Source organism: Nansenia antarctica, assembly GCF_963989245.1.
Source record: "Nansenia antarctica genome assembly, chromosome: 5".
In the NCBI taxonomy this organism is placed as follows: Eukaryota; Metazoa; Chordata; class Actinopteri; order Argentiniformes; family Microstomatidae; genus Nansenia; species Nansenia antarctica.
The window spans coordinates 12,953,239-12,979,813 of record NC_137690.1 but is presented as its reverse complement, the minus strand read 5'-3'; the positions used below and the strand labels follow the sequence as shown (position 1 = coordinate 12,979,813).

Here is a 26,575-nt window from a genome sequence, read left to right as displayed (position 1 = left end):
TGGTGGAGGTAGAACACATGTTTGATACTGTTCCTCATTCCATTCCTTGCATTTCAATGAGCTGATTTCTACCTCCACCAGACTCCCCTGATGTTTGTATATATATATAGTAACCATTCACAGTAATAGCTCAGGTGCTTTCAATGAAGACACAGATTTGCAAAAGGTAAGAACATTTGATGAGTAGCACAATGAGTCAGTCATACCAGAGTTTAAAAAAAGAAAAGTTTATTATTAAATAAATAAATACTACATTTGTACACAATAAGCTATTTTCCACATCTAACAATGTAATGGCTCGTCTAGTATCCTTAGTAGATCTGTAGTACTTTATCCTCAATCTCTCCCTTCCCCCTTTCTCCTCCTCCCTCACAGCATAACAGACATGTCCATCCGTCTGTCAAGCCGGAGAATGAATCAGAATCACAGTTTGAAGTAGGCTTAGTCCCCCCCCTCCCTACACATACATACAGTCACCCTCCGCTCTGCAGAAGAGTATAGATACATACAATACATTAACCATAACATACACTCCCCAAGCCCAGCTCCGCTTACGTACATGCAGAGCATCAGCCCTTGTGGATTCAATCCAATTAAAAAAACATAATCAACAAAGTCAATAGCAGTTCCTCTGGTACCAGCCCAGTAGGACTCTTCATGTCCAGACATCCCTCTCTCCCTCCAAAAACGTATGGGTTTCACATTCGTACCTCCATTCATTCCCTTACAATTGCATCCAGTTCTCTTCTCCCCTACTCTGTTCATCAGTCCTTGTGCTCTATACACATTTTTTCATCAGTCCTTTTTTTCTCTCTATCCAGTTTCACCTTCTTTTTTCCACCTTTGCTCATACAGTAGGCGACACAGGAACAGTAGTCCACAGGTCGTCCATCCATCATTACCATCCCCCACACACGTGGTGATTCCTGGTTCAGTTGCAGCTATGCGATAGCATGTTTAGTCAGGTCCATCCCTATAAATCTTCCCCCTCCACGCCCGTCGCTTCCTGGCTCAGTTGCTGCGCTGTAGCAGCATGTTGAGTGAGTACTCCAGGCGTTCGCGTAGGTCTGTGGGACAGCCTGAGGTGAGCAGGGAACTCAGTCTGAAGGTGGAGGAGACACGGTCCTCGTTGATGTACGTCAACATGTACTCCTCCCTCTGGGTGCACAGGATAATCTTGGTGTGGTCGTGGTAAAAGTTCACCTGTGGGAGAAAGATGGAGAATATTGCTTTAATAATGAGATAACGTGTACACAAACATTCTTTGACATTCTTCCGAGTCTTGCGAGTCATTCATTCTGAAACTAAATGTAAACGAGACAGCTATGATCAAAGTATCTGGAATATGTTCTTAACGATAAGAGTATAGGATATGAGATGAGAACATTTTTTGATGCATGTCTTTGAAGAGTGCTCGTTTTAATCTGTGCCTGTCTGTCCCTTCTATGAGAATCATGTTTTCATGATTTCTGACCTGTTGAGTCTCAATACCTGACGTATGTATTTTGGGGCAGTCCCACTCATATTTTTATTGACAGATACAGTAGAGATTTAGACAGGAAGGATGGGTGAGAGAGAGAGGAGGGATGACATGCAGGATATGTCCCCAGCCATACAGCTTTCAACAGGCATCCTCAAGTGCTGTGTTTTTCCAGTGATGAGTGCGGGGTTTACCTGAAAGGTGCCGTCGTTGAAGAGCATCATGAGGGCGCGGTCGGACTTGAGCCACTGCAGCAGGTACAGTCTGGGCATGTGTGTGTCTGTCATGCTCACCAGGTCTCCGCCCTAAACAGAAAAAAAACAAAAGAACCATGTTAACATGAGAGAGAGAGAGAGGGGGGGGGGGAGTGGAGACAGGAAAAGAGAGAGGGGATATCAGAAAAGAAAACAGGGGAGAGGAAATGTGGACAGGATAGCAGGATAGTAGAGATAACAGAAGTGGGTCCAGAGAGAGTGTTGGAGGGAGTACTCACATCCATCAGGTTCTCCTCCATGTAATGGGCAAAGTACTTGAGCACGGTCACCTGACCCACAAAGTGCTCTGGGACATCCGAAGTGGAGAACACAGAACACTGGCCCATCTCAGCATAGTAATGTACAGTCCTAGAAAGAGAGAGAGAGAGAGAAAGAGTTAGAACCGATGCCTGAGAAAGCAGCAGAAAGTTTATATGAAAACGACAGCCTGGATGACAAAAAGACCATCTCTATCCTCCTGTTCAATTACAGCCTAGGACACAGCTGTGTTGACGCTCTATCTCTAAGCTGATGTTCTTCAGAGTGCACTGTGATCCCTAATTTTCTCTACAGCAGACATAGCAGATCTGTGAAAGGCATTTCAGACTTCCGAGAACGATTTCCAACTAAGCGTAGGCGGGTCATGCATTGCGTAACTGACAGCGAGCGAATACCTACTTCTTGTCAGCCAGTAGGCTCATGTGAGTGCCATTGTTGAAGAGCACGCCCACGATGTGATCTGACAGCTGGTAGCCGAAGCCGTACTTGTTAGAGTAGTCCACCCACTTGGTAACCCACTGCAGGTTACCACACCCCGCTCCGGAAGGAATGTCGTCGACTAAGGAAGGGGGAGAAGGTTCACGGTGGTTAGATTACAATACCACGTCAATCGAGATGGTAAGGTATGCGGTCACGATCTGTATTGAAAGTGCTTTCTAGTTTAGGATTAGTCCCCTCATCTGCCCAAATACGGTAGTGATTTAGTAGGCATACCTTTAGGCATATTTTCTAGACACCCTCTGAGAACACTAGCAACCGTCTCCGCCACAGTCCCTGTAGTGCCGTCTTCAAGGCCTATAGGAAATAACAACAGGATGTTAGCAAAGCTTGTCATAAGTCATAGAAATACATTAGCGTGATGCTAAATTATTACATACAATTCTATTACTTTATTAGGCTATGAAGCTAAACGATCTCATAATATGGTCTTATCACAAAGTGTACTATAACATGTGCAACCATAGCAGCAGTCACATGCATTGACACACACACAGACACGTGAACTCACATTCGCTACTGCTGCTGCAGCTACCCAGACTGCCCCTGACGATTAGGCGGATGGTGTCTCGTGCAATGGGGGGCTGACCCTCCGTTGCTGGGGCAACAGGTCTCCTGGCAGATGGCGAGGGTTGACTTCCCTCCTGACGTGGGAGAAGCAACAGAGAGGGGTTAAAATCTAATAAAAGTCTTCCGTGAACATGACTTGATACTTTCACTAATGATGACTATGAATATTGAATTAAGATAACTCTAGATTCATCATAACACAAAAGCTTTACAATGTACACCTTTAATAGCATCCCAGTCACATGACTAATTATGTTACTATGGATATTGATGAAGTGCTCACCTCAGTCTGTTTGCTCTGTTGCTGGCTGATGACCGTCCTCTTCAGGTCATGACGCAGCTTGTAGATCTCCTCTTCCTCTTTGGTTAGTTTATCTAGCAAAGACAAGAAGAAGAAGATTACTTTATTGTCCTTTGTCAAAAGGAAAAGGAAATGTGTCTTTTGCTGATCCCCAACACACACACACACACACACACACACACACACACACACACACACACACACACACACACACACACACATCAACTGTGTGATTGGGAAATCTGCCCAAAATACCGCCCAAATAAATCAATGGATTTTATCACCAGTTGCTATTAGCAACATTCTCTAATGGCACTTTTACGAGGTGAATGAATGGGAGATGAAGAATGTACTCACTCAGTGTTTCGTAGTATTTGACCTTGTCTCTCTTCCCACCGAAAAGGGCGGCTGCGGCTTTCTTGAAGAAGCTCTTGGCAGGACTGGAGATGTGGAAGTCTGGAGCTGAGATGCAACAGCTAGCAGAGAGACGCTCTGGAACAAAGCCCTGCAGAGAGAGAGAGAGAGAGAGAGAGAGAGAATAAGGCATGTTAGGACAATCCAATTACACAATTGAGAGAGAAGGACAATATGAAATAGAGTGAGAGAGAGAGACAGACAGACAGATCAAGAGAGAGCTAAGGTACCTGTGTGAAGAAGTCGTGGCGCAGTATGTGGTCCAGATGGGGTCTGTCCTCGGGGGTCTTGGCCAGCAGGCTTGAGATAAGCTGTTTGGCCTGGGGCGACAGGGAGGTGGGCAGGGAGTAGCGCGCTTCGCGGATACACCGGTACGTTTCCTTGAGGTTGGTGGTCTCAAATGGGGGTCTACCCAGGAGCATGGTATACCTGGAATAGGGAAGGGGGAGGGAAGGAAGAAGGATAGGTGTAAGTGACTGGTTGTCATTACAATGTATGGAGACACAGGCTACGATATCTCCCTCATGCCACCACAATGCAATTAAATCTATCCATCCCCCTCACACGGACAGCATTCTGCATGTTGTTTTTTTAATGGCCTCAATTACTGTATTTAACGGATCATATAAAACTAAGTTCCAGTCTACTCACATGACACAGCCGAGCGCCCAGACGTCAGATTCACAGCCATGACCCTGCTTGTTGAGGACCTCGGGGGACAAGTAGTTGGGTGTCCCACAGATGGTCTTCCTCCGGTTCCCTGCAGGCTCCAACTTGGCTGCCAGACCAAAGTCTCCTACTTTTAGCTCCATCGACTCACTCACAAAGAAGTTACCTACCAGGGGAGAAAAGCAACATTTAACGATTTCTGTGAGTAATTGTAGAAGTTGTCTATAGCCTTGGGTTTGCAGACATCGAGATCTTTCCTCAATAGATGATAGATCATCCTGCCGTATGCTTACCCAGTTTGAGGTCTCTGTGCAAGATCTCCTGTTCGTGCAGATACCGCACGCCTGAGATGATCTGTCGTAGGTAATATCGCACCTCAGGCTCCGTCAGCACTTTGCGTGCCTTCAGGATATGCGCCAAAGACTGCACAAATCAACAGAGGGAAATAATACCAAATTAGCCATGCAGTAATTACAGGTTTAACCCCCCCATCTCTTTCAGTCTATTGGTCTGAATTTGTGGGTGCAGCGCAGGTATTCAATAATAAAGTCACAATTCATAATCAGACAGACAGACAAACAGAGAACGATCAGTAGCCGGACTCACTCTTCTGCTGCAGTACTCCAGGAGAATGTAGATGTTATCCTTGTCCTCGAAATGATGGTAAAAGTGCACGATGTGTTTATGGTGGAGCAGTCTGTGCAGCTCGATTTCTCTGTCAATCTATGGAAAAAGGGTACAACAATTATGACTTAAGTAAAAATATGATACATCCCATAATCCATCCATAATCCAATAATACTTTATATTCTGTGTCAGACGCACAAAGCGCTACATGGAGTGGCGCGCTCTCTTACCTTTTCCCTTTGGTGAGGTTTGGAGACGCGCGTGTGGGGAATAATCTTCGCTGCGTAAACTTTACTCGTGGACAGGTCAGTCATCTCATAGCATTTGGCAAAACCTCCCTGAAAAGAACAACACACTTACATGTTAAAGCAAAAAATAGTATCGCATCAAACGAGTGAACCTCACAGTATTGGAGGATGAAAATGAGCAGCATCTGTACTAAAATAATGTGCACTTCAATTATACCTTTCCAAGAACCTTCCCACGGCAGTAGCATTTCCCCGTGGCAGAATCGGTGATAATTCTCGCCATCTCCGCGGGTACATTACTGGGGTCCTCCGTTCTCTTTCTGCGCGGTTCACTGGACCGCTGCTGGGACGGCTCGCACATCCTATTGTGACCAGTGTTGGTCGGCTGCTGAGCTGAGATATTCCTCAGTATTTCCATAGCGAGGCAGTGGCTTCGCGTCTCGTACTCTGAATGCTGTCAGAGATCGCATGTTCGGCTTTATATGCTGCTGGCACCCGCCCACTTGTTCTAGCTCCTCTGACGTCACGGTGGAGGATCCTGCCTGAGCGAGGAGTGAATGAGGTCTGGTCGATCTCGACTCACAGTCAGGACTGACATGTGAATGACTGATGTGGTTATGTTATATGAATAGGAGTTGGATAAAGCAAGCGTATTTACCAAATCGTGACGTTAGAATTATAAGGTTCTATCTCCATTTTGGTCAAAATTGAGTTTTTTACATAATCAGATTTCTTTTGTTAATATTATAAAATAATTCATCAAATACAAAGGTTCCATCTCACAAAACATAATGGAATGTAAACACTTTGACGCTCAATATCTCTGAACTACCCTAAACGGAGATAGAACCTTATAATTCTAAGCTCACGAAATATTGCTATTGTATATATGTTATCATCATCATCATCATCATTTCCAACATAAGCACTACTACTACTGCACTACATATAACAGTAAATAAAATAGGTTAGGAGCACTATGCAGACAGGTATACTCTCTAGATCTATATTTAAAGTTCTAACGCCATCAGGTGGACGTTTTTCAACTTAACACGCTTGTCCGGAGATGTTGGGACAGGTCAGGTGGGTCCACGTTGTAATAATAAAAGAAAACATACTTCCTTGTGCAAGAAACAAGTTACCATTGTTGTGAAAGAAGATTCACAATTCACACTGTACCCTGTCTCTAAAGCAGCTCACTGGGTGATCACCAAAGGTAAGCCTATGTATTCAATAAGAGTTAAAAGCAGCACGAGGAAGCACATGCATGTTCAATGTTTGTAGAGACATGACTAATTATCTTGGGATTACAGCTTATGGTATCATCACACTTCTATTGTTATTTACATGTGTCTTTGCACGTGCCACGTGTAGGCCTTGCTCTTTAGTCAGGGGAAAATAAGCAGAGGCAGGGGGGCCGAAGGCAACAAAACACCCGCACGGTCTGTCATGCAGAGTAGGTCAAACAGGGCTACAACCCAATGAACTGGCTGAGAACTACAGCATCCCCGACATCTCTCCCCATGCCTCCCTGACTGTCCAACTGTTCCTCAGCTCTCTCCTGCATGCCAGCACTGCATGGGACCACACGTGAACCTCGTGTGAACCACAGCACAATTATGTCTGGAGATATACAGGGGGTATGATATCTAGGTCAGTGAAATAAGAGGCCATGTCTGCACGTTGAATTAAAGCATGTGGTCTTTATTAATTTTATAATGTTTACAGCAAAGTGGGTACAACTACTATGATCTACAATTTCTTTTAAAATACCACTTTCTAACAATACCATATCCTGAACCTTAGTTACAGTGTAAGGACGTATGTAGAATTAACTTTGACCACTTTAGCTTGGCGCATCACACTTGATAGTTAGAATTGTTATACAAACTACTTGTATAACAAAGCAGATCCAGGGGGTGATATTGGGTTTTGTTTTGTTTGACATTATCAGTTTATGGCACTGGTTGTGATCTAACAGGATCTGATAAGTGTAAGAATATGGAAATAGTGCCACCTGCTGTAGGCCAAGAGTAGATTCGGCTGAGATCCCAATCATCTTGCCCTCAGATTTGCTGGGTGGAAACGTGCTATAGTGCATTAAATTATCCTCTCAGATCAACATGTGTGGCTAGAGAGTAGGGGCTAGGGGTTGATTTGGAATCTATCTTGGCCCAGGCTTGAGCGCACAGTGATGATGTCATAGACCCAGACCTGGTCAAGGCCAGAGCCCTGGGAGGCGCGATAGGGCCAGTCAGTGAAGGGGTAGCGGCAGGCGATGACACACGCGTCATCAGGAAGCTCCCTCAGCAGCTTGTCACCCAACACATCCATCTGCGGATCAATAGGCAGCTTCTTCAGTCGTCAACAAATGGCATGCTCTCTTAAGTCAGCAATCCATAAAAAATCTATGCAAAACATTTTTGTGATATTATTTTGGCATTTTAAAGACTACTGGGATTAAAATGATTAAATATCTGAGGCAGAGATAATTTATAAATGGTTCCTGTGGGGATGGAGCACTTACCACTCCGGGGGCTAGGAATGCAGTCACGTTGTTGTAGATCGACAGATCGGCCTGTGAAATAAGAGAGATGACAAACTCTTTTAATGAAGGTACACTGAGACTTGCCTCCAAAGAGCACTAGACATGTGCATGACCTTACTATTGTATATTGAGCTCTTTGAGATCCTTCAGTCCGGCTTCAGAACACGTCACAGCACAGATACCGCCCTTCTCAAGGCCACCAACAATCTCCTCATTGCTGCCAACGCCCGCCGCATCAGCCTACTCATCCTCCTTGACCTTTCAGCAGCCTTCGACAGCATCTCCTACTCAATCCTCCTCAACCGCCTATCTGACCATCTAGGCCTCACCGGTACAGTCCTTTCCTGGTCATATCTCACCAACCGGAAACTGTTTGTCACCATCAATGGTTCCAGCCCCCCCCCGGTCCCAGTCATCCATGGTGTTCCTCAGGGCTCTGTGCTCGGTCCACTCCTCTTCACTATCTATACTCCCACTCTGTCAGATCATCCTCCGCCATGGACTCAACTTTCACTGTTACGCTGATGATACTCAGCTGTATCTCAACACCATCCACAACGCTCCCCCCCCCAGTCACTCATCAACTGCCTTAAAGAAATAAAAAACTGGATGACTACTAACCTACTCAAACTCAACGGCAAGAAAACAGAGCTCATGGTTGTGGCACCCCCGGCACTGCTCGAGAAGGTTGGAGATCTCGTCCTCCAGGTGGATGGCTGCTTCATCTCCCCATCCCCTGAAGTCCGCAACCTGGGTGTCATTCTGCCTTCCACTCTCTCATTCCAATCACATATCAAATCCATCACTAAATCCGCCTTCTTCCACCTCAAGAACATCTCCAGACTCCGGCCATCTCTATCAGACTCACAGAGACACTCATCCATGCCTTCATTTTCTCCCGCCTGGACTATTGTAATGGAGTCCTGTCCGGGTTACCAGACACTGCCCTGAACAGGCTCCAGTACGTGTCTCCCGGTCAAATCACATTCAAACTCCTCCTGCTCACCTCCAAATCCCTCCACGGCCTGGCCCCCCAGTACCTCTCTGATCTCCTCCACCACTACACCCCATCAAGAACTCTGAGGTCCTCTAACACGGGCCTCCTCATCCAACCCAGCGCCAAACTCCGGACCTTTGGGTACAGAGCCTTCAGTGTGGCAGCCCCCACCCTCTGGAACTCTCTACCCAAAGATACAGTATCTGCGACTCTCCAACCCTGGACATATTCAAAACTGCCCTTAACACCCACCTTTTCACCATTGCATTCAACCTTTAGTAGCTGTTTCTGTTTTGTGTGTTTGTCTCTCTGGCTCTGTTCTGTTTGTCCATTCCCTTGTAAAGCGACCTTGAGTCTGTGAAAGGCGCTATATAATATATATATATATATAATTATTATTATTATTATAATACTATACCAAACCTTCCAAAAGTTCTTGTTGACAAAGGTAGCCTGGCTGGGTGGCACTCCTTTCCAGCATGCTTTGCCCCTGGCATAGGCCAGCAGCATGGAGTTGATCTCAAATCCTGTACTTTGGAAGCCAACAGAGGAGGCAGCAAGCACCTGGGAAAATGGAGTGCTGTCATAGAAATTACATATAACTCCCCTCCCAAATGTATTATTACTGTATGTCTGTTTTGGATATATTCATAATAATATTGTCGTTTGGTTTCAACACACAATACATTAACATATAAATCAGCTACTGAAATCATGTGGAACTAAATACAAAACATGTTCTATCTCATGAGACTGTCCTGATCTAGGAAAATCATACACCAAATGATAATTAGGTGCTGGTCGGCAGAAATAGGCCTAAAAACTAAACTGCTCCCATAATACCAACATTTTGGACTTGATGAATATCCGCTTTGGATCCAAACATTGTTATAATGAATATTTAATTATAGCCTTTTCGTTTAACCACTCTTCTGATCTACCCACCAGTCTCCCATCTCCTGATCCCAGGTCTGCCAGTCGACCTCCACGTCCCTCCAGCAGCTTCATAACGTTCAGAGTTTGAGCTCTACTCGAGGGCAGGTAAGGCACCTGTACATCAATTACAATGGCAATGCCTGCAATAACTGGAATGCTATAACACAGAGGACACAAAAGAGCTAGATTGGTGAAGGGGGTGGCTGAAGGGCACTAATTAAAGTGTCCTTTCACTGGCCCTGTTCGAATACTTGCCAAAATGCCATCATTCCCTCCTTCCTTTCTTCAAGTAACCACTGATCTAATATGATTGGATTGATCATGGCAAGCTTTCTCTGCTTTAGGGTTAGGGTTAGGGTTAGGATGAGTGTACTGACGAATGCACAGACAAATGCACACACACGCACACACACACACACACACACACACACACACACACACACACATTCTAACTGGTATGTACCTTAAGGCTTATTGGCACTTTACGAAAGGCAGGAAGGGAAAATAACATCCACATCCCAAGTCCTGTGACCAGTGCCCCAGTAGAGGTAGTCAGGAGGGGGTTGCTGTCCCTGCTGCCCTTTGGAATCCTGGAGCCTTGATTCTGGAGATTGACCTCAGAGGAGTCTTCCATGCTCACCAGTCTAAATAGATGAAGTAGCTGCCAGTTATATTCAGTATACAAGGCCTAGGTATTGGCATTGCGGTGGGAGAGTACACAAAAAATACTTATCAAAACACAACATGTGCTCAAATAAATGATACCGTACTAACTATATCATGTTACAGAGCAAGAGTAATTCTATATTTACACACACACACAGAAGGTGGCGCCATAGTATTATAGGCTACAGCAAAGCACATTCTAGAAAAAGTTTGTTTACGAAGCTGGAGCCCAATTTAATGGGCTGGAGGCTTCAGAAAACAAATGTTCAGTTAGTCAAACATACCAGCAAAAACGTCAGCAATTATACATTTGTAAATCATCCCAAAAAAAGTTAATCACTGCAACTGCCGTAATTCCCGTAAAATTGTTCTGCAGACACATACAATATGAGCAACAAACGAGCAAGCACGGTGTTCCCACGACAATATAATCCACCATGCAGGCTATACTCGCACTTCGCACTTAATAGTAGGTTTATGAAAACACGTCTCCTACCTGCTACGCCCCCTTGTCTATCCAAACATACGCAGTCGACGAATATCAAAACGACGTAATAAAAAGGAGGTAATGCTTTAATGCCCGCCCAGTATTCAGTGGAAGCCCCAATCAAATGCATGCAAACGCTATGTATCTTTTATGACTGTGGACTCTATGATTGTATAACCACTGTTTGGTGTGTCTAGTTATACTCTAGTAGCAAAACATGTAGACTACGCTTGCCAAGCATCTGTGGAGTCGGGCCTGGTGGGGAGATTTATCAAAATAAGGCTGGATTTAAAAAATATAAATCTCGCGGGATTGATCAAAATAAGCCTGAATTTTTCTTTAGTGACGGTGATGGAATACCCCCCCTAGTCTCTATATCAATGTTGTATAATAGGGCCTATGTTTACATTTTATTACGTTTAATCGCTAAACATAACAGAGTTTTAAGACTGTTATGCTCATTATATGATACATTTGACTGTTACTTTTAATTTGGATATTGTTTAATCCCAGAGGGAATGCATTTATTTGATATATTCATGTATAGCTATAGGCCTAGGCTTCTACATGTAATCGAAAGGGGTTCTGAAAAGGGTTCTCCCACGGTGAAAAGAACCCCTTTGGTTCTGTACAACCTTTTTTTCTTTCTGAGAGTGTAGGCCTACCAAATACATGCATCCATTCTGGACACTTTGCACCCCTTGTCTCCATCAGTCCAGCTGTTTAATCTGAGTTGCTATCAGTCACTTTGCACAGCAGCGTGCGTCTGTTCTTTCAACCAGGCTTGATTTCTGCCTGGGCGGGGGAAGAGACTGACGGGGACGCTCAGAGCGAGTAGCCATTATTGCCTCTACACATAATTAATTTTTTGAGGATCGGGTGGGAATTTCACTGCATTGTTGCGTTGTGATCGGATCAGTTTATATTATATTATATTATATTATATTCTGTACTATAGGCTATCTTTTATTAGGCTAGTAGGTGGCATAATGGATTTATATGGGAAGGTAAGATCTTATCAGCTCTTTTACATTTGTACAGCAAGCCTGCAATTCAGTCATTTTGTGAATGAAATGTAATCTGAGTAAATGCACCAGGGAATGTATACGTTTTAGTTATATAATATATTTAATGTAAGAGCAGACACATGTAGTAGGCTATCACATAAGCTGCTGAGCAGTTGTCAAAGACTTTACGCCTATTACTAGAATTCCGAGAATCGAAAGGAAAGTGTCCCAACCTAACCCTAATTATGGAAAACAGTTTTCATTACATTTTAAAATGGTTTTCTTGATCTTGTCAAAAGTAATGTACAGCGGTTGTAAAAAATCAGAGACTGTGCTGCATGCTGAATAATGTAGTCTCAGCGCTTGAATATTCCAATTGCATGGGTCCCTGTTGGAAGGCAAAGAACTACAAACCCCATCTTGTGAACTTTGACGTCGGCAAAAGGTGCTTGCTCTGCTTTTCTACAAATGCACTCTCGCTCGCGCTTGGCCCCGTCAGGGCGCGTGCCAGATCGGGTTGGAAGCGGACAGCTCCAGGTGCTGAAATCCACTTCGTTGTCGAGGCTCAAAGGGAAAGCGTCTGTATCTAACGTGTTAATATTATTATTAAGTGTTATATTATAACGTAACGAATAGGTGACCAGGAAGACAGACTCGAATCCTTCAAAGCAGGTTTGTCGATGAAATGTCTCTTGTGTTATATTTTTTTTGCCACACTAGAGTCGACAATGTGCTAGAATTCCATCCCCGGAAAGAACTTGATTGACAGTCGAGCCACTGTATAATTACATGTTTCACATTTCTACAACGTTTTAGCCAATGTATATAGCCCACTGTAGCTATATCTATGCATTTACAATTATATGCATTTCCGTCGTCATGTGGAATAGCATATCTCTAATGCAAATAGGCTACATGAAGCATCCTAGCTGTGTCCTTGTCTGTTCTACTGGGTGGCAGCTAGGATCGTTTACAAGATAGTGCGGTTTTATGAAGGAGACGAACATTTGTCCTTTGAATGAATAGAGGCACATTGAAAAAACATTTAACATGAAACATAGATGCCTTTACTTTAGTCCTATATCCGTTATAGAATTATGTTATTAGTGATTTTCGTGTGTAACGAATAGCATTAACATGAGCTATTCCACAATAATTCAGTTGGCCATCCAAAGCCTAATCAAGTTGTGCACGATTGCTTGTGAAGGCTCTGACTGATGCTCATTGGCACAAGGACAGGTACAGGTTCACACAGGCCGCCCAGGGTGTCTAGTACTGTGCTCGTTTGTCACAACCTGCTCCTCCTTCTTATCATCATTTCATCCTCTATATGTCACATCCTAAACATGTCACACCAGAGGTGCCAAGAAAGCTTATAAGCCCTGGTGAGCCTTTTCCAATGAGGTTGAGTTCATTCCCATGATCTTTGACATTGGCTCTCTGACATTTGCAGATGGCTGCCACACAGGATGCGAAAGGAAAGGAGGGGGGGTCAGGAGACCAGAACTTTGACTACATGTTCAAACTGTTGATAATTGGCAACAGCAGTGTGGGGAAGACGTCATTCCTGTTCCGCTACGCTGACGACGCTTTCACCTCCGCCTTCGTCAGCACAGTGGGCATCGACTTCAAAGTCAAGACGGTTTACAAGAACGACAAGAGGATAAAACTGCAGATCTGGGTATGTGATGTTGCCACTGGTTCTGATGGCCCAGTTGGCTTGGAGCATAATGTTTGCAACACTGTTTTTTTTTGTGTGTGCTGCATGAATCACATATTGAACACACTGAATATATGAATTGAATGAGTCCTGATTGTAGATTGTGCTGGTATATAATGTAGACAATATATATACTGTATATAATCAATTCAAGTACACTGTTTGTTTTGATCATTCATTGCCTTACTCAAAAGTATTCCCTTCAAAACATTTAACCATCCATAAGATGACCACTGTTCATCGTCATCACACGAAACAGACCTAAATGGGCTCGGAAGCCATTGCAGGCAATGGTGTGAATCCTGAAGAAGTTCCTTCTGCTGTCCCTCTGCAGACTGTACAGTACCAGACCTCCTGCACCTTTACCATCACAATAGCATGAGGAAACTCAATAAGCTGTATTGTGATCTATTTTGGACGTCTCCAGAGTATTGCCGCTAGCATCCCGACCTACAGCACAGTGTTCATAGGAGGAGCTCCAAGCGGAAGTTGCTCGCAGACCACAAACAAATGGTGAAACTGACCTCTGAGAGGCAATTTCATCCTATCTTCTCCTATGGGTTCGGCATGAGACCAGTGTGGTCAATCTACAGTATTTGATCCTTCCGATTTAGATTCAGATTCGATTTGACCCTGTCATCATGCCAACATTGTGCTAGCATTCATTCCCAAGGGGCAGGTAGGAAGGGAGCCCACACAGTTGAATAGAATCACTCTCCGTCTGAATGGACTGTCATTTGTATAGTCTCCCAAGGACTCTTGGACTCGACAGACTAAAAGGAATCCTTATAAATAAACAGTAGCCTACGCTAATGCTAAAACAGGGGTTATTTACAAATGACCCTCCCCCACCCACCCCCCATGCCAATCTCTTTATTTTGACCGCATGACCCCAGTCAGTAAAACACATTAGGCTACCAATCCATACCCAGACCCCCTCCCCCCCCACCCTCACCCATCCTTGCCTCTGTCTCTTTGGATCAATAACTTATCTAAGGACTCTGACAGGTCGTGACAGACTGGTTCATGGCTGGACAGGCATCCATTCCTCCTTCACCTCCAGACTCTTTTGTGAAGAAAGAGGTTCTGTACTCTTCTCATACAAATGTTATAGAACAGAACCCCTTTTGGAGTCAATAACGATATTGCTTTCTAGAACGTCTTGCTGTTGCACAGACTTCATTTACTATAACGTCTTCTTTGGACTGTAAGTAGGGCTTTGAAGGCATCCGAGAGTGACTGAAGGCGAAGTAATTGTAGTGTGGAGAGTAGGGACAGATGGATGCATCATCATCGTTGGCAGGAGGGTAGTAACTGTCAGCTTGCATGGCACAGTCAAGGACATCACCGAATAACACTTCGCAAAATGTGTGCTGTCCTGTGGGAGCCGTAGAACATGCCCATGGCGGTCCTAATTAGGAGCATGTTTCTGAGTACCTCTGAGACAAGGTACAATTTAAATGCTGCTCATTTCCCCTGCACTACCACAAACACCCACTCTCTTCCAAGAGAGACAATGCTGCTTACTGGCTGTGATATTATTTGCAGTCTTAATTCCAAGACAGTTGCAGTGGGTAGATTAGCTGATATGCAGGGCAGGGGGGGGGGGGGGGGGGGTGCAGACAGACTGAAACAACAAACATTTGAGCAGGAAGCAAGAACTGGAGGGTTGAACAGCAACAGCGTTTAATGGAGGAGTAATAAGGCTAATGTATTTTTGTCAGTTTCGCAAAGGCAAGCGGATTGTAACAGGAGGGAGGTTTGCCAGAGCATCCATTTAATAGGTCTGGGGATTCTAATTGGGTTTTGAGAGGACTGAGGTTTAAGTGGCCATTTTAGATAAAGCCCTTAGTGGGTGTTCACGATTTATCAGATGCCAAACAACATCTTGGCTCTACATGATATAGTTTAAATTGTATAAAGTTTATTGTTACCTAATACTAAAGTATTATATTCAGGGGATTTTACACTCCAACGTTAATGATCAGGAAGTTACTTTAGAAGACTCCGAGGGCAGCCTGTGCACTTCTATTCATCCGACTCTTACGAGCGAAAATATCAACGTAAAGTATTGGGCATACATTCAACATGCAGAAATCATTAAATGATTCAAAGATTTAATCATACAATATGCTGTATGTTGCAAAACCTATGGACTGTATTTGGGTGAACATAGCCAGTTTTACTGGACTGATTTAGATGGTGAACTGCAGTGTAGTGGAGATATTGAGATCCCAGTCTGGTTTGTAATGCAGCTCCTGTTCTCTTGGCTCAGCAGGGTTTTTTTCTGTCTTGCTGTGTCTTTTTAACTGAGAACAAGCAAAGCTGCACACTGAAAAAGCTCAGAGATGAAAAAAGGTCATTGTCAAGCACTTGGCCCTGAATCAATAGGGTAATGAAATGTACGTAGATGTCTATGTCCTCAGAATTCACCCAAGAGGAAAGTCAGCAGTCAAGGCATTGTCGATGCTAACTAATGTAACATGCCTGCCAAAATAGGGGGGCCATTAGCAAAATGTGTGAAAAAGCCTCAATGTGTAACATAATCTTAACTGTCATGAATACAGGAACTCTTACAGTTGGTAAAAATGTACATATCCAGTACTGTACTCTACGGTACAGCACACACCTACAAATCTAGGTGCAGGCCTGGAAAAGTCTGAACATTTTAAATAGAAATTGCGTAGGAACACACACACACACATGCACATGCACACGCACACGCACACACACACACACACGCACACACACACACACACACACACACACACACACACACACACACACACACACACACACACACACACACACATACACACACACACACACACACACACACACACACACACACACACACACACACACACACACACACAGGTGCAGATAAAGCAGGCCTGCATGAAGCCCATGTTTCTCTGTGTTTTATTATTCATTTCCATTGTGAAAGCCCAGCTGCTCTATGAGGTAGGCATCCTGTGAGCAGTGTGTGGTTTGAAGGTCAGAGACGTCCTCTGGCTACTACAGAAGCTCAATTAGAGCCATATTCAGACTGAGAGGAGAATAGAGCAGGCCACTGTGGCAAACATAGCCCAGTTCTGTGTGCTCCTTGCTGTGCAACAGTACTGCATTATTTTCCTCCATCGACAGAACACAACTTAGTCACAAGTATTATCATGAAGACATTTCATGTTGTCTATGTGACAGCAGCTGGTGACACCGGGAACAAGTCGGCAGCCGATCAAATGTTCAGACTTTTATTCTGAAAAATGTAAATACATTTCAACGTTATTGAAAATCAATGACACACTCAATGACACTGTCAACTAACATAGCTTGATTTGTGAGCCTGCCAACAATGTAAAGTAGGACGGTGGTGATTTGACTTATCAATAAAGTTGAATGATTCATTTACTGGGGGAGCTTTGAACTCCTTGGACCAGCGAGGGGGCGGAGATAATGACAATTCTATCAATGGCAGCCATGCAATAAACTGATAATTACTGCCACAACAGGCCCAGTATAATTAAAGAGTGTGTGGGGGTTTTGGTGACTTACTGTAGGGGACAGATGAAGAGCAATTATATAGAAGGGCTAACACACGAACACATGCACACACACACACACACACACACACACACACACACACACACACACACACACGCACACACACACACACACACACACACACACACACACACACACACACACACACAACCCTGTATATTTCCTCTTCACCTCTGTCTCTTTCTTTGGAATCATGCAGCAGGTTTATGTGGGTTATTTTTGTTGAATTATTATAGTTCAGTGTGTGTGTGTGTGTGTGTGTGAGTGTGTGTGTGTGTGTGTGTGTGTGTGTGTGTGTGTGTGTGTGTGGGGGCGCGTGTGTGTTTGTGTATGTGAATTCCTATATCTGTGTATATTTATTCATGCCTGTGTGTGTGTGTGTGTGTGTGTGTTATTAGGACACTGCAGGCCAGGAGCGCTACAGGACCATAACCACCGCCTACTACCGTGGAGCCATGGGCTTTATCCTCATGTATGACATCACCAACGACGACTCCTTCGGTGCCGTGCAGGACTGGTGAGTTCTACATGGTGTACGGAAAATACATGGTGTACGAAAATATACTGTAACTGTACAACGATAGTGTTACAGCCTTCATCAGCAACTTTGTTGGTTTGCGAGTTTTAGCTGTTGTTTCATAGCACAAGTTCTATTCGTTGCCCACTGGACCAAGAAATCAATGGATTTTGCTTTGATAGTCATTGCTCTGGGTGCCAAGAATTGATGGGAGAGTGAAACTTGACGTCTCTGTAAGTTAGTAGTTGACCACGGCTTTATTTGTGTCCCATGAATCTCATGTTTTAGTATCAGTTACATCTGATAGCTACATTCAGGTTGATTTAGACAGGACTCTCTTCCTTCTGAAGAAACAGACCCAAATAGCTGACCTTTCTCTCTCTCTCTCTCTCTCTCCCAGTGTCTATTTATCTAACCGTATTGATTACAGTGTTTGTCAGAGAGCCATCTGTGTGTGTGTGTGTGTGTGTGTGTGTGTGTGTGTGTGTGTGTGTGTGTGTGTGGGTGCGTGCGTGAGTGCGTGAGTGTGTGTGTGCGTGCGTGCGTGCGTGCGTGCGTGCGTGCGTGCGTGCGTGTGTGCGTGTGTGAATGTGTGAGTGTGTGAATGTGTGCATGTGTGTACAGTATGGTGTGTTAGGGTCCTAGGAGAATCCAGTCAGGACACTGAGTCCCTGTCAAACACACATGCTCTACTCACACACATACTCTGAATGCTGCATACCAAACACTGCTTTCTCTCATGTAAAGGGATTTATTTCAAGATGATGTATTGGCGGCTAAGATGAAGAACCTGAGGGATCTTTATGTTCTTAAAACATTTGGCAGAATTTATCCTAGAAACTTGGTTACTGGAAACATCATTACATCGAATAAGATGTAATGAATGTGCATTACATTATTTTCGATGAATGCATTCTGACAAAGAAGCAAGGTTAAATTCAAATAAACTCAGCTGCAAATGTTGTTGTTCAAACAAGCTTTCTCTCTGCATGGGAGGAGTGTTATAGTTTGTGACTGACAGTCGGTAAAAATGTAAATTCTTACATATACAGAACTGTACTTCAGGTCTTCAGTTTTGATTGAATAGTGCCCTCTTTTTCGGTGTTCTCTAGGTAAAAACTTGAGCTGCTGTGTGAAGATGTGTATCTGTGAGGGTGGCCCTTCGTTAAAGTTAAACACCTTTCCCAAGGCTTTACGAAGGTTGCGTTCAGGGATACTGAAATGATGATGAGATGTTGCAGAGACGCCATAAATAGAGCTGCTGAATAGGGCTGTTTTCCTTCTCTACATATCACAGGGATGTCTGTTCCACACGGTGTTCTATCTGAGCATACGTGCATTTTTTACATTCAAACAACGTTCGCACTTTACTGAATACAGCCCAAATGTTGTGGCCAGACCGACTGACCCCTGACTGCCTCTCTGTTAACTGCTGCCACGTTATCTCGCTCACGCAGCCCCACGGGATTATGGGAGCGCAGAGCAGGTCTGGGTATGAATCACCACGGCAACCAACTGATGGTGTTACCTTCAGATGACAGATGAGAAGCTGAAGCTGCTAAGAATGCACTTTTAATGCAGACTGACTGAAATTACCCCCCCCATCACACTGGCTTTTAACTGGTTCGTGATGCATGAGACACTGACAAGGCACTCACAAGGCACATTGAAAAACAGTGCCACTTTGAACCAAAAGGTGTTAAAAAATCCTTTGTGGTGTTACCTAGAACCCTTTCCATAGAGAGGTTCTACTGTACATAGAGAGGTTCTACTGGCCCCTACATGGACGAGCCGATGAACCCTTTATTGATCAAGGTGCCGTCGCACTATTCTTCTCTAAAAGTTTACATTCAAATTCAGTTTTATCCATTGTGTGAGGATGACCTGGCTCTAAAGTATTTATGCTACTTCATTCCATTCACAGAGAAAATATGGTTGTATGGTTTGTACTCGACTTTGCTACGCTTTGCTTTTGTTGAAAAGCTGTGTGGAATATTATGTGAAAAGATTCAGTGACAGTTGAATGTGATGGGGCCATTGTATCTGTCCTTCACCAACAGGGGAGAGACTGCTACTAACAGACAGTCATTATCCTGGAGCTGTTGAAACCTGTGAGCTTGTTCATCTGTGACAGCAGAACGTGTCTTGTGTGTGTGTGTGTGTGTGTGTGTGTGTGTGTGTGAACCAGAACAACAGACTTGTCGCCCTTCGTATAGGCTTTTTTCTACTCTCTATTTGTCTTGCTCCTGCCAAGAAAGAAAACGCTGAGTTTCCATGGCAACAACTTGTTCTCTGCCTGTGCCTGAATAAGCTCCTGACACACTCATTTCCTCTGTGTGCGTAATCACATCCTGTCTGACACGGGCATACTGAGCCCTCGATGCTGCTGGCCAGGACAGAGACACAGCGCTTTAGAACATCCTCACTTTTCCGTTCCTTTCCTGTTCACTCCTCTCTTCCCCTCTCCTCTTCTCTTTTCCTTTCCCTTTCTACCCTCTCCTTTCCTCTCCTCTCCTCTCCTCTCCTCTCCTCTCCTCTCCTCTCCTCTCCTCTCCTCTCCTCTCCTCTCCTCTCCTCTCCTCTCCTCTCATCTCCTTTCCCCTCCCTTATTCTCCTCTGCTCTCAGCTCCTCTACCTTGCCCTCTCCCCCTCCCCCTTCCCCTCCTCTCCCCTTTCCTCCCATCTCCTTCCCTCTCCTTCCTCTCCTTCACTCTCATATCCCTTCCCTCCATACCATCACTGATCTGAGAGATCTGAGGTGCCTGATCAAACAGGATATAGCAGACACTCTACCCTGAAGACTGAAGGATGTCCCGTGTGGTTGGTTGTTGTCAACTAGCAATCTTTTAGAACAGTGATAATAGGATTGGGAGAAAATGGTTCTCTACTGTGCGGAGACAGAAAGACTGGCACCGACAGAATGAGGGTCTGAGCAGATTCCCTATACTTATCTCCATCTTCCCCAGTGCCCCCCCTCCCCCTCCCCCCCACACCTCCCCCCTCCCACCTCCCCCCCTCCCCCCTCCCCCCCCACACCTCCCCTCTCTCTCTCTCTCTTATATCACACCGTCTCTTATGAGACGCAGGATGAACACACTAGTCCTGGTTTCAAAAACGTTCTTTGTTTTCTTTCAACAACTTTAGTTGTGCTCCATTGAGCTTGCCTGGCACAATGAAACCAACGGAACAGGAACAATCTCAAAAGTGCAAGGTCTCCAGTGCAAGGTCTCCACTGCAGAGTCACTACCTATCTTCCGCTGTAGATTGAAGACCCATCTCTTCAGGCTACACCTTAACTGTCCCTCCTAAAGACCTATTCATCCCCTCTACATTTACATTTTTGGCATTTAGCAGACGTCTTTATCCAAAGCATACTTACAAGAAATACATTTGACTAAGTAAGTGAAACATCAGCAGGAAAAAGATATGTGCTCAGAGATGGGTCCTGAAGAGATGGGTCTTCAGCAATCGAAGAAAACTCAGCAGTCGAAGAAGATGGAAAATATCTGTTTAATTTATAATCAGAGGGAAATATAAAAAACGCACACTTGTCTCCATGCAACTAAAACATATTTCATTATAAATTCACCAACAGTAAATTATAGTACCTGCTACATATCTACACAGAAACAACTCAATTAACCTACATTCTTTTCTAGAGTAGGTGTTACAAGGTGTTAAAACAGCTGAGGAGATGAGGCAATGTGCACGTCTGGAGGGGACAATCACTTGGAGAGTACACAGCCATCCACTGCACCCTACTGGCGGCAACTGGTACCAGTGGATTACAGTGCACAAACTTGGAGGACTAAAAACTGAATTTAATAAATATTTCCATAACTGTGGCCAGTTATGACCATATCTCTTTTTTACTGGTATTTGCGTAACTTGTTAAGAATATTGGTAGGCTATTAATGTAACTCAATGATTAATCTGAACACATTTCAACCTGTCACACCATAAGAGTGTTTGGTTGCGCAATGGGGCTGGAGGTTGTGTGGCCCACGGTTTCCCAGTGCATTTTAAAACTGGCCTTCTGTGAAAAGAAATTGGGGACCCCTGGTCATCAGGGAGGCCGTTTTTTCCGCATTTCCTCTCAGCTGAGCTCTATTCTACAAGATTGTAGGGTTTCAGAGAGCCAAGGAGCACACGGAGAGGATCGTGCTGGCTTCGAGGTCAGTGGACAGAGAGAGTCGAAGGATGAGGAGAGAGTGGACAGGAGGGTGGAGGATGCTGAATTGGTGGAAAGAAGGGAGAATGATTCAACTGAGGGTAGGGAGGATAAGACAGAGGCAGAGAGGGTATGCAGGTTGCGATGAGAAGCTACAGTGTGGGTGGAGACTGACTGGGAAGGAGTGGCTTTGAGGAGAAGGGATAAGGATACAAAGTGATAATCAGACACCGGAAGAGGGGTAACAGTAAGGTTGGAGGTATGGCAGGATCTGGTGAAGACAAGGTCGAGCTGAGTCGGAAGAGAGTGGGACAGGGTAAGGTCGAAGGACCCTCCTGTAACAGTCTCTACTGTAAAAAGAAAAAAGAAAAAGAAAAAACGTAATTCTTCCTTCTTCTAGCGTCTATGACTGCCAATGGCCCCTGGCCCTAGCTTAGAATACGTTTTTTCTTGCTATGACCAATGGAGACATGGATTTATTGGAATCCGCTTCAGATAAAGGCGTCTGCTAAATGTCAAAAATGTCAAAAGAAATGTAAATCCTACTGTGTGTGTGTGTGTGTGTGTGTGTGTGTGTGTGTGTGTGTGTGTGTGTGTGTGCAGGGCCACCCAGATAAAGACCTACTCGTGGGACAACGCCCAGGTGGTGCTGGCTGGGAACAAGTGTGACATGGAGGAGGAGAGGGTGGTCTCTGTGGCCGCCGGGAGACAACTCGCTGACCAACTGGGTAAGTCATCCCACTAGTTTCAATTCAAGATTCAACGATTCAAAACGCTTTGTTGTCTATCAAATATACTGTATGTATGTAGGTTGAGAAAAAGGGTCTACTGTAGTTCAGTTTTTTGGGAACATGGTTTAGACGCTGACACATCAGCAGCTTTAGCTTAAGTGAATTGATAGCATCAGTACCTGGATGGGGTTTGAGTGTGCTAGCCAAAGCAGTGGCCTGCGTGCCAGTCTTCTCCTGGAACAATACAGTAGCACTGCCACTGGTCACTTCTGATAAGGCTCAGCTCCCAGACTTGTCAGCTTATCTTAACACATCATCTCGTCATGTGCTTGCAGTCATTTTCTTTCTCTGCCAACCCCCCCCACCCCACCACCCTACCCCCAACACACACACACATACACACAAACACACACACACACACACACATACACACAAACACACACACACACACACACACACACACACACAGGCTTTGAGTTCTTCGAGTGCAGCGCCAAGGACAATATCAACGTGAAGCAGACCTTCGAGCGCCTCGTGGACATCATCTGCGACAGGATGTCCGAGAGCCTGGACACTGACCCGGCAGTCACCACGGGAGCCCCCACCACCAAGCTGACCGACAGCGCCCCGCCCCTCCAGCCGCCAGCCTGCGGCTGCTAGTGTCCAGCGGGGGCAGTCAGCACGGGACGGGCAACGCCGCTCCTGGAGAGGAGGCAGTCAGAGTGTGCATGCTTTTGTTCCAGAACAGCACTAACACGCCTCGACATTAGGATAAGTGGAACCAGTTTAAATTTAATGTGCATTTTACACGGTCACGGTACTGACTGTACATTAGATACAAATGCACACGACACAACAATAAGTATATGACACACAAAAGAAAAGAAAATGAAAGTTCTGAAAAATACAGGTTAAAATACTATGTTTCTTTGTCTTGATTTAATGATGACACTGTCTCTGACTCACTGACATGGGTTAGCAGGCTGTTCCAGAGTGACAGGGTCTATGTTAGTGTTGGCCAGGGAGAAAAGCCGGTCCGTTTCCTCTCCAGGATCAGAATCCCCCAGTTCCCTTGTCCTATAAGTATCTCTGTGTGTTATCTGGCAACTTTTCTCATCGTATATCAACAACAGCAATCCGTGGGTGCATCCCAATGGTCCATAATGGCCTCCTCACTTCGTCTCCTTCTCTTCATCTGCACTTACAGAACTGGATAGGTGAAAGCAAACTCCTGATATGCATCCAGTGTGTTGCTGCCTACAGTATAAACTGTAGATCAGTGCAAATGAAGGAGGGGACTCAAGGAGAGGAAGCTATACTTGGAAGCCTTGTGTCTTCACACTTCATGTTGAGGCACAGGTATGCAAATTACTTCTTCACATTTAGAGAGACAGACAGACGGACAGGCAAACAGACAGACAGACAGACAGACAGACAGACAGACAGACAGATAGTCAGACAGATGGACGGATGCCCAAGACCATTGCTGTTGCCAAATCTGATATTATGCTGTCTACTTTTAGTGACACCACAAACATCCTCTCTGTGGGCTATATTTCAACGGTGTGAAAAGCAGTCTTAGTGCACACGTGGGCGGTGGCGGCGGGTTTGTCGTAAATATTTTTCAACACACGTAATTGCACTTGACCTGTTTATTGTCATAAACATGTCTCTATTAACCCTTACTCCACCCAGGCGAGTGCAGGAGACAGCACTACAGTGCAACGGTATTTTCACCTGTTACCGCCAACACAAGATGGCCAATACATGTGTGGACGTTTTGCCCTGGCTGAAAATAGAGACCCTTATCTTACCTTTAAATCTGCCTATTTATTAAGAAGTAGACTCTTTGATGCTTGTAAATGCTTAAAGTATGTAATGTTTGGTCTGTGTCCTTATTGTACAGTGGCCCTCAAAACAGCTTCAAAGACCTGGTATAGGAGAAGAGAAGTTTCCCTAAGCTTTACCACTGTATTTATTGCCCTGCCTACAACTTACTAGACATCCTCAGTTATTCAGCCATCTATTTATCTCTTTATTTTGTATATTTGTTTATATAAAGGGAAACAATCTGCAGGAGCCACATTATTTCAATTAGTGTATAAGAAAGTGGTAGTTGCTTTCTGTTTGCACAGTTTGAGTGTGTGCTGAAAGTGTGTGTGTGTGTGTGTGTGTGTGTGTGTGTGTGTGTGTGTGTGTGTGTGTGTCAGAAGAGTGAATGAGTGTGGCATCGTGGTTACTTTAAAATCATCTACTGTACGTTGGATAAAATCAAATGTGGCCTTTTAGCATTTCCAGCATGGCCTCCATCCCTTTGTCCTCACCTGTCACAGTCAAAGAATTTAATATAATATATACATAATCTGTGTGAGTACTGTATAGTCGATTTTGTGTGTGTGTTTGCGTGCGTGTTTGTATGTGTGTGTGTGTGTGTGTGTGTGTGTGTGTGTGTGTGTGTGTGTGTGTGTGTGTAGTCCATACTGTATGTGCAATCTGATGAGTGTGAAATGGCCAATCATGTGTGCTGTTGTACCCAGGCCCAGTTAGTTTGACCAAAAATCAACCCTGGATTTCATTGGTTACTCCTCTCCTCCCACCTCCCAAGAAGCATAGAGACCCCATTAAAGCATCCAAGTTATGTTAGGGGACTGTGTGATAAACGGATATGGAAATGGTAGTGGAGTCTGACATAACCACATAATCACTAGTCTCGGATATATATATATATATATATGATATTCTCGGAAGCTGTATTTTAGGAGGTAGACGCAACACGTCGATATTTGAAGTAGCTGATATGATGTTACTGTACTGTAGGTAGGAAGGGCACCTTATCCACTTTCCTCATCTTCATTATTCTCTCCGTCCTCGGGTGAAGCCGTTTGTCTCTTACAAATACATCCAGCATGTAAACCCCCCCAATGATAATTATCTACATATTAAATGATTGCATTCTTAAGCCTAAAATGTCACTGGTGTTCTAGCAGTAGAATGAGTACATACAACATAGTATGTAGTTGTGCCAAAAAATATCACAAAAAAAAGTCTGTTGTTTGTTTAGCATTGTCAAGTGTTTTTGCATAGGAAAACGAAGGTTCTGGACAGAAAAAAAGTTGCATGAAAACGTTGAATTCTCTATATTTATATCTGTATATAATCAAACTATGTTATTATAGATTTAAGTGCATCTTCAGAGCATTTGCTGTGAGATGCAATGGGCCAACAAGTGCAATATTTTATGAATTATTTCCTGTACAGTCCTCCCATCCCTAGTACAGTGTATCTGCAGTAGTTGAATGAGGGTTTGGATTAATGCTGGCATTGTGCCACTGCAAGGGTTCATTACAGACTGGAGATGGATGTGTGTGTGTGTGCTTTAGTGGGTTTCTGTAGTTGAAGGGGGAGAGAGTGTGAGTGTGTCAGTGTTACTATAATTGTATGTGTAACTTTTCTATGGATGTATTCATGTACTGTATTCTGTTCCTACTTACTGTTGGCGAACTTGTACTATTATGTCAAAATGCAGTGTTGTGGGCGATAGTCAGGGAAATTAGTTAATGCCATATGCCGTACTGATATTAGTCTATTATATGTTTAAAAAAAGGGAAACATCTCAGCTCAAACACAACGACCCATGTGTGTACTGTATGACATCATTATTTCACACCAATAGCCATGACACAGTTTAAACTCTGTGAACCTCAAGTTTTCAGCAAATCTGCAAGAAACAGCAGATTAAACATCATGCTTCTCTTTTTTCTATTAATTTCGTGATCTGTAATAATGCATATTCATTAATTGCTTCTCTTTCATGATGCAAACACAGAGTTTAGAGACAGAGAGTAGAGAAAACCTATTTTCTCAGGATTGATAAACCGCTCACTGTACTGG

At 44.2% G+C, this 26,575-nt stretch overlaps 3 protein-coding genes across 4 annotated transcripts; 1 reads left to right on the top strand and 2 right to left on the bottom strand.

Moving 5' to 3' along the window:
- Positions 1 to 518: 518 nt before the first annotated feature.
- On the bottom strand, positions 519 to 5,758 carry plk2b (polo-like kinase 2b; the record flags this gene model as incomplete). Its single annotated transcript, XM_080530794.1, has 14 exons — positions 519 to 1,203; positions 1,675 to 1,785; positions 1,974 to 2,103; positions 2,413 to 2,572; positions 2,728 to 2,808; positions 3,023 to 3,155; positions 3,365 to 3,456; positions 3,740 to 3,887; positions 4,027 to 4,225; positions 4,448 to 4,631; positions 4,759 to 4,888; positions 5,072 to 5,188; positions 5,323 to 5,430; positions 5,558 to 5,758. The coding sequence occupies 14 exons, from the start codon at positions 5,756 to 5,758 to the stop codon at positions 1,012 to 1,014; spliced, it is 1,986 nt and encodes a 661-aa protein (XP_080386920.1). The 3' UTR covers positions 519 to 1,011.
- A 1,287-nt stretch (positions 5,759 to 7,045) lies between these two features.
- LOC308158871 (adenine nucleotide translocase lysine N-methyltransferase) lies at positions 7,046 to 10,938 on the bottom strand. 2 transcript variants are annotated; one of them, XM_080532581.1, is made up of 6 exons: positions 10,772 to 10,938; positions 10,285 to 10,465; positions 9,831 to 9,935; positions 9,309 to 9,449; positions 7,868 to 7,918; positions 7,046 to 7,674 (listed from the first exon to the last, which is right to left on the bottom strand). In XM_080532581.1, the coding sequence occupies exons 2-6, from the start codon at positions 10,453 to 10,455 to the stop codon at positions 7,486 to 7,488; spliced, it is 657 nt and encodes a 218-aa protein (XP_080388707.1). In that variant the 5' UTR covers positions 10,456 to 10,465; positions 10,772 to 10,938; the 3' UTR covers positions 7,046 to 7,485. The 2 variants fall into 2 exon arrangements, with proteins under 2 accessions (XP_080388707.1, XP_080388708.1); XM_080532582.1 differs by having other exon boundaries at positions 10,872 to 10,937.
- Positions 10,939 to 11,963: 1,025 nt separating this feature from the next.
- rab3c (RAB3C, member RAS oncogene family) lies at positions 11,964 to 23,344 on the top strand (the record flags this gene model as incomplete). Its single annotated transcript, XM_080530776.1, has 5 exons — positions 11,964 to 11,981; positions 13,435 to 13,662; positions 17,664 to 17,782; positions 22,557 to 22,681; positions 23,154 to 23,344. 5 exons carry the CDS (start codon positions 11,964 to 11,966, stop codon positions 23,342 to 23,344), a joined length of 681 nt encoding a protein of 226 aa, XP_080386902.1.
- Positions 23,345 to 26,575: the final 3,231 nt, after the last annotated feature.

Bases quoted from the DNA above. Each gene is read 5' to 3' on its own strand.
- LOC308158871 (XM_080532581.1), bottom strand. From the start codon at position 10,455: ATGGAAGACTCCTCTGAGGTCAATCTCCAGAATCAAGGCTCCAGGATT. The intron at 9,450-9,830 runs GTGGGTAGATCA...CCATTTTCCCAG, and splicing joins GATCAGGAGATGGGAGACTG to GTGCTTGCTGCCTCCTCTGT. The intron at 7,675-7,867 runs GTAAGTGCTCCA...ATTGATCCGCAG, and splicing joins CATTCCTAGCCCCCGGAGTG to ATGGATGTGTTGGGTGACAA.